This window comes from Rasamsonia byssochlamydoides (genome assembly GCF_041956645.1).
Source record: "Rasamsonia byssochlamydoides strain NRRL 3658 unplaced genomic scaffold VTN77scaffold_90, whole genome shotgun sequence".
Taxonomy (NCBI): domain Eukaryota; kingdom Fungi; phylum Ascomycota; class Eurotiomycetes; order Eurotiales; family Trichocomaceae; genus Rasamsonia; species Rasamsonia byssochlamydoides.
In genome coordinates this window covers 106,904-113,611 of record NW_027192473.1, presented here as the reverse complement: position 1 = coordinate 113,611, position 6,708 = coordinate 106,904, and the positions used below count along the sequence as shown (strand labels likewise).

At 52.0% G+C, this 6,708-nt stretch overlaps 2 protein-coding genes across 2 annotated transcripts; both read left to right on the top strand.

The window, feature by feature from the left end:
- Positions 1 to 1,381: 1,381 nt before the first annotated feature.
- Positions 1,382 to 2,959, top strand: VTN77DRAFT_9644 (uncharacterized protein; the record flags this gene model as incomplete). The annotated part of the gene is made up of 1 exon (XM_069426274.1): positions 1,382 to 2,959. The coding sequence occupies one exon, from the start codon at positions 1,382 to 1,384 to the stop codon at positions 2,957 to 2,959; it is 1,578 nt and encodes a 525-aa protein (XP_069273838.1).
- Positions 2,960 to 3,338: 379 nt separating this feature from the next.
- Positions 3,339 to 6,273, top strand: VTN77DRAFT_9643 (uncharacterized protein; the record flags this gene model as incomplete). The annotated part of the gene is made up of 2 exons (XM_069426273.1): positions 3,339 to 3,362; positions 3,460 to 6,273. The coding sequence occupies 2 exons, from the start codon at positions 3,339 to 3,341 to the stop codon at positions 6,271 to 6,273; spliced, it is 2,838 nt and encodes a 945-aa protein (XP_069273837.1).
- Positions 6,274 to 6,708: the final 435 nt, after the last annotated feature.

Sequence of the window (6,708 nt, the reverse complement as noted above, 5' to 3'; positions counted from 1 at the left end):
GCCTCATTCTACTCCCAAAGTCACACCCACTAGGTTATACAATGCTGACTGACATATCTACATCTCCAGCTCGAAACCACTCGCGAAAAGGCCAAGAATTCCAACGGCGGCAGCGTCAGGGACTTCGCCAAGGAAGGCATCGACAAAATCGACCAGATCCGCCATGAGACGGCCCGGAATATGGGGTCTTCCATCGACAGGCTGGACCGGAAGGTTGAAGAGAAAGCGTCCGAGGCGAAGAAGGGGATTTCTAGCTGGTTTGGTGGTGGGGGGAAATGATTGCGAGTAACAGATAGTGGCCGCGGCCACTGTTCCTTGTAAGTAGGCAGACTGCAGCGTGGAAGGGTTCTTTCTTCTGGTGTTTTATTTTAGCACGTCAGATGATGGGTATAAACCGATCGATGAAAGGATGAGAGGATTCGATTGGATTGGACAACATGTCGCGCCGCTGGATGGCTGGCTATCATGTTCTGGATGACTCTGGGGGTCATGAATAATGGAACTTGTCGATTAATTTGGATGACCAGTTAGTACTTTTTTCTTATTAATTCATTAGGTATATTTTCTGGAACGTTGTTTGTTGGTCTAGCAAACTGTCTTCTATCTTCGCCTCTCCTATCTTGAATCTTGACCATGATTACCCGGAATCAATGTTGATCTGCTTGATGACCCAAATAGAGAACTCCCGCCAGCTGATATCAGAGTTAATCAGTTATTAGGAACCGCTTGGACATCGCAAGTGTGATTTTCTCCTCGCATCCTGAGTATATGATATTATTATCATCGGGTTAGAGTTTTTGCTCCGTATACGTAGTATACCTAGGTAGGATCGTAGGTACTCCGCACCTAAGTGCAACATTCCGATACCGAATCCAGCTTGGATGCATTGATTATTCCCATGGTGACTCCAGAAATTCCCTACCAATCTTACGTATACAAAGAACATCTCAAGCTTTACTTGACTTTCGATGCCAAACTATGAAAATAAAATATCAAATAAATCATTATTATTGACGAAACAAAATTAAAATTAGACTGAATTATCTCCGAGTAGTATTGCTGTTCTCGTTCCTCATCTGCTGGACTCATCAGGATTGTCATTGATATAAGCCGTTTCAGGCTAGGACGCGCGCGCGATCAGGCGCGTTGTGGGTCGCGCGTCGACCCGGCCACAGCCGCTCTAAAAAGGGACAAAAAACACCGAAAGAGGAAAAACGGCAACGACGACTTTACCTCAACAGACTGCACATACTGCACATTCGGGGTGGGCAGTGCATCCTACCTTCCCTCCTTCTGTATAGATTGGTTGTCCATTGATCTTTCCTACTCTTCATGTACTGTACCGTATAGCTTATCGACACAGACAGACGGGGAAAGCACCATGCCGCCGCGACGCTCCTCGACGCGGACCCAATCCCGCCTTCCCCAGGGTCAAACGGGCATCCAGCGCTTTACGAGAGCGTCAAAGCCAGGTGCAGCCCTTGCTGTGGAGGAGAAGAAAATCGCAGGGAAGAAAACTGCCACTGCCACTGCCACTGCCACTGCCACTGCCACTGCTACTGCTACTGCTACTCTCCTTCCCACGTCCCCATCGAAGAAACGGAAGTTGAATGAGGTTGGAAACGGCGAGAGCGAAGGACCTCTATCAGAAACGCAACGACAGCAACAGCAACAGAAACAGCTGGAAGATGCTGCTAATGCCACGCCTTCGAAAACCTTACGATTTAGCAACCTATCCCTGTCGACTCCGCGCAGCTCCCGCACTCGCCAGTCATCATCCCAAACATCCAGTTCCGAGTCTTCAACGGTCCCATCGGGAAGGAGTTCACCACCTACATCGCCGTCGAGAAGTAGTAGTCCCTCTCCATCTGTACGGCCAGACGATACCACTGCTGCCGATCGCTCCTCCTCACCATGTCCGACCCGTCCTGCCGCATTCTACGACCTGTTGAGCCTCCATTCCTCCTTCCTTACAGCCATATCACTGCATTTTGCGCATAACGGCCCCTCCACTCCGGCCGATCTCAGAGAATTGCTGCCGAGTATCGAGAGGATTTGGAAGAAGCGCAAGGTCGTCACGAGGGACTTGCAAAGATTGCTCCGAATATGGGAGGACGATTCGGAGTCTTCAGGGCCGCGGTTCCGAATTGCCAACTATGGCTTGGGCAAGATCTGTCTGGAGAGGGTTTCTCGGGAGTCTGGTACTACCGAGAGAGGATGGACCGCTGGTCGGTTCGACGAGAACGAGCTTCAGGAGAGATTCACGCAGAAGCTGGACAAGATATGGAGGCAAATGGCCAACTCGAAAGAGAAGGGACTTGAGACTGGGTTTGTGGAGAGATTGGGAATTGTGCCGATTCACGATTCCTTGACTCCTTTCACCGCGCTGCGTAAGGGACAGCAACGGCTGCAGGATTTGAAGGGTGGTGTTATTAGGGTCAAAACGGCGAAAATGAAGGCCCAAGCCGAAGGGGCTGCTGATGTCCCAACACGCGAGGCTACAACGGATCGCCGGAAGGGACTGCTGGAACGCATTAAGAGCAAGGAGCTTCTCCTGGCGAAACTGCCTCCTCCGCCCTCGAAAGAGGATCTTCTCCGCCGATCTGCTGCGGAACGAGTGGAGGATGTTGCGAAGATGTTGGCTCTGATGAGACCTACCGGACCCAGTGCTGTCACGCAGAAGAAGCCTTACCGGTTTGATACCATTATCCAAAACGTCCAGGATTCAATGCGGAATCCTATTTCAGATGAAGAGGTCGCCATGTGCCTGGACATCCTGGCGCAGAAGGATATTGCAGGTGATTGGATAGAGATTGTTACGGTTAACCAGTTGAAGTCGGTCGTCTTGAAGTCCGGCCGGGTCGATGTCTCACCAAGAGAAATTGGGGCCAACGTTACCAAGATGAAAATCGGCTGGGAGAATTCATCACACTTAGATACTGATACTACGACGTCATGAACGCTCATGGCCATACAAAAGTTCATTCGGGTTGGAGTTTTGGGTAAAGCATTTGAGGCGAAAATGGCCTGCAATTGTTCCCTATCGCATATGTATCTACTGTATTTATTATTATAACTAATAGAATGGCATCTTGTATTCTGCATTCAGCATTCAATTGACGCTGTACAATAGCTGTTCTCTATTGTGTTCATCATGGTCAATGAACAGGCAAATACCAATCAAAACTAATTAAGTACATGACGCGAGAGACGCGTAGTCACGTGATCGTGTCACCAGGATTCGCGTCTCCCGTCCTTAACTCCGCCCGCGGCGATTCTTAACTATCTGATGCTCCGGGAATTCAATCCTCAAGTCCCATTTCAAAGAACCTGACAAGATGGCTTCGCGACCGGAATTGAAGGTAAGTGTTCTATCGGCAGCTTATATTTACTTGCCTTTCCATCTTTACAGGAAAGGGTGGAAATTTTGGCAATCCTGTTAATTCACGTCTTCTCTAGGTCGACGACGAAGTCGGTTTCATTCGCTTCTTCCGGTCTCTCCCCGCCAAAGATGTTGGCAACGAAAGCAACCCTTCAACGGTCCGCGTCTTTGACCGCGGTGACTGGTACACGGCCCACGGGACTGATGCCGAATTCATCGCCCGCACCGTCTACAAAACCACGTCGGTCCTCCGAATGCTGGGCCGCAGCGAGACCGGCGGTTTGCCATCGGTCACCATGAGCGTGACTGTTTTTCGGAATTTCCTCCGCGAGGCACTCTTCCGGCTGAGCAAGCGTGTCGAGATCTGGGTGTCTGGCGGGAGTGGCAAGGGCCAGTGGAAATTGGCAAAGCAGGCGAGTCCCGGCAACCTCCAGGACGTTGAGGAAGAACTAGGTGGTGCCTCTGGCGCGGATATGGACTCGGCACCCATCATCCTCGCGGTCAAAGTCTCTGCCAAATCCTCCGAGGCGAAAAACGTCGGTGTTTGTTTCGCTGATGCGAGTGTGCGCGAGCTTGGGGTCAGCGAGTTCCTCGATAATGACGTCTATTCCAACTTCGAGTCCCTGGTCATCCAGCTCGGCGTGAAGGAGTGTATCATCCAGGCCGACGGATCCAAGAAGGATGTCGAGCTCGCCAAGCTGCGGGCAATTGCTGATACCTGTGGGATAGCAATCACGGAGAGACCCGCGGCGGATTTTGGGACCAAAGATATCGAGCAGGATTTGACGAGGCTGCTACGTAGTGAGCGATCTGCCGCAACGTTACCGCAGACCGAACTGAAGTTGGCTATGGGCGCGGCGGCTTCGTTGATCAAGTACCTGGGCGTCATGTCCGATCCGACCAACTTCGGTCAGTACCAGCTTTATCAACATGACCTCTCGCAGTACATGAAGCTGGATGCGTCCGCTCTGCGAGCCCTCAATCTCATGCCCGGCCCCCGCGATGGGTCGAAGAACATGAGTTTGTATGGTCTCCTGAACCATTGCAAGACACCCGTCGGGGGCCGACTCCTCGCTCAGTGGTTAAAGCAGCCGCTCATGGATCTCGCGGAGATCGAGAAGAGGCAGCAGCTCGTGGAGGCGTTTGTCGTGGATACGGAACTACGGCAGACCATGCAAGAAGAGCATCTACGGGCTATCCCTGACCTCTACCGGCTGGCGAAGCGGTTTCAACGAAACATGGCCAACTTGGAGGACGTAGTCCGCGTCTACCAGGTAGCCATTCGCCTGCCGGGCTTTATCCGCAGCTTTGAGAATGTCATGGATGAACAATATCAGACCGCACTAGATGAACAGTACACGTCAAAACTGCGGCATCTGTCCGATAGTCTTGCCAAACTCGAGGAGATGGTGGAAACTACCGTTGATCTCGAAGCCTTGGACAATCACGAGTTCATCATCAAGCCAGAATTCGATGAGAGCCTCCAAGTCATCCGGAAGAAGCTGGACAAGCTCCGGAACGATATGGACGTGGAGCATCGGCGCGTGGCGCGGGATCTCAACCAGGAGATGGACAAGAAACTCTTTCTCGAGAACCACCGCGTCCATGGATGGTGCTTCCGATTGACTCGTAACGAGGCTGGGTGTATCCGCAACAAGCGGGAATACCAGGAGTGCTCCACGCAGAAGAACGGGGTCTACTTCACGACCTCAACTATGCAGGCACTACGGCGAGAGCATGACCAGCTCTCGGCTAACTACAACCGCACACAAACGGGGCTCGTCCACGAAGTCGTCAACGTTGCCGCTTCGTACTGCCCCATCCTTGAGCAGTTGGCCGGCATCCTGGCACATCTGGACGTCATTGTCAGTTTCGCACATGTGTCCGTCCACGCTCCCACCGCGTACGTCCGCCCGAAGATGCACCCGCGCGGGACTGGAAATACCATCCTCAAGGAAGCCCGGCATCCGTGCATGGAAATGCAGGATGACATCTCGTTCATCACCAATGACGTCTCTCTTGTGCGAGATGAATCTTCCTTCCTCATCATCACCGGACCCAACATGGGTGGTAAATCCACCTACATTCGGCAGATCGGCGTCATTGCGCTCATGGCTCAGATCGGATGCTTTGTGCCCTGCACGGAGGCCGAGCTGACCATATTCGACTGCATCCTCGCCCGTGTGGGAGCCAGTGACTCTCAACTTAAGGGGGTATCGACGTTCATGGCCGAGATGCTCGAGACCGCCAATATCCTCAAATCTGCGACTTCCGAATCTCTGATCATCATCGACGAGCTGGGCCGTGGCACGAGCACCTACGACGGGTTTGGTCTCGCGTGGGCTATCTCGGAACATATCATCACAGAGATCCGATGCTTCGGTCTCTTCGCGACGCATTTTCACGAACTCACCGCGCTCGCAGACCGATACCCGCGCGCGGTCAAGAACCTTCACGTAGTCGCGTTCATCGGTGATGGAAGTGAGGAAGGGGGCAAGAAGAAGAAGAGGGAAGTCACGCTTCTGTACCGCGTCGAGCCTGGCGTCTGCGACCAGTCCTTTGGTATCCATGTGGCGGAACTGGTCCGCTTCCCCGAGAAGGTTGTCAACATGGCGCGGCAGAAGGCCGAGGAGCTGGAGGATTTCACGTCCACGACATCTGGACAGCAGCAGAAGACCCCTGCCCCGAACTTGGACGGGTACACTCAGGAAGAAGTGGAGGAGGGAAGCGCGCTGCTGAAATCGATGCTTCTCAAGTGGAAGGCCGAAATCGAGGCTCCCGGGAAGGAGAACATGACTGCGGAGGAGAAACGCCAAATCATGCGAGATCTGATCAGGGCGGACGAAAAATTACAGGCAAACAAGGTGTTTCAGGGTATCAAGGCTTTATAAGGGCGGGTTTCTGATTTATTCTGTTGATCGGCTATGTGCATGTATACATAAGTATCAGCTTGGTTCGGGATAGTTGTCTACGGCCATGGTAGTAGCATAGTAAAATAGTATGTAATTATAAATTAATGAGAAACAGTCATCCTTTTTTCTTTCCATTTTTTTCTCGTCTCTTGCATTCAGTTTCATTCAGTCCTGTAATAATATACCAGAGTGTTTCTGTGGCTTAACTTTCACCTCGGGATCCGTCACGTGTCGACAACTGGCCATTGCGATTGCAGCGATGACCGACACGGTCCAGACTCAAACCCCAGTAAACCAACCTAATCATCATTATTCCAATGTTTCCCCCTGATCGGTCCCCTTTCGGTGAAGTTTCAGTCGCATACCTACGAGGAGGGCTCTTCTACCCTTTGATGCCATCGTTGAACTGACGAC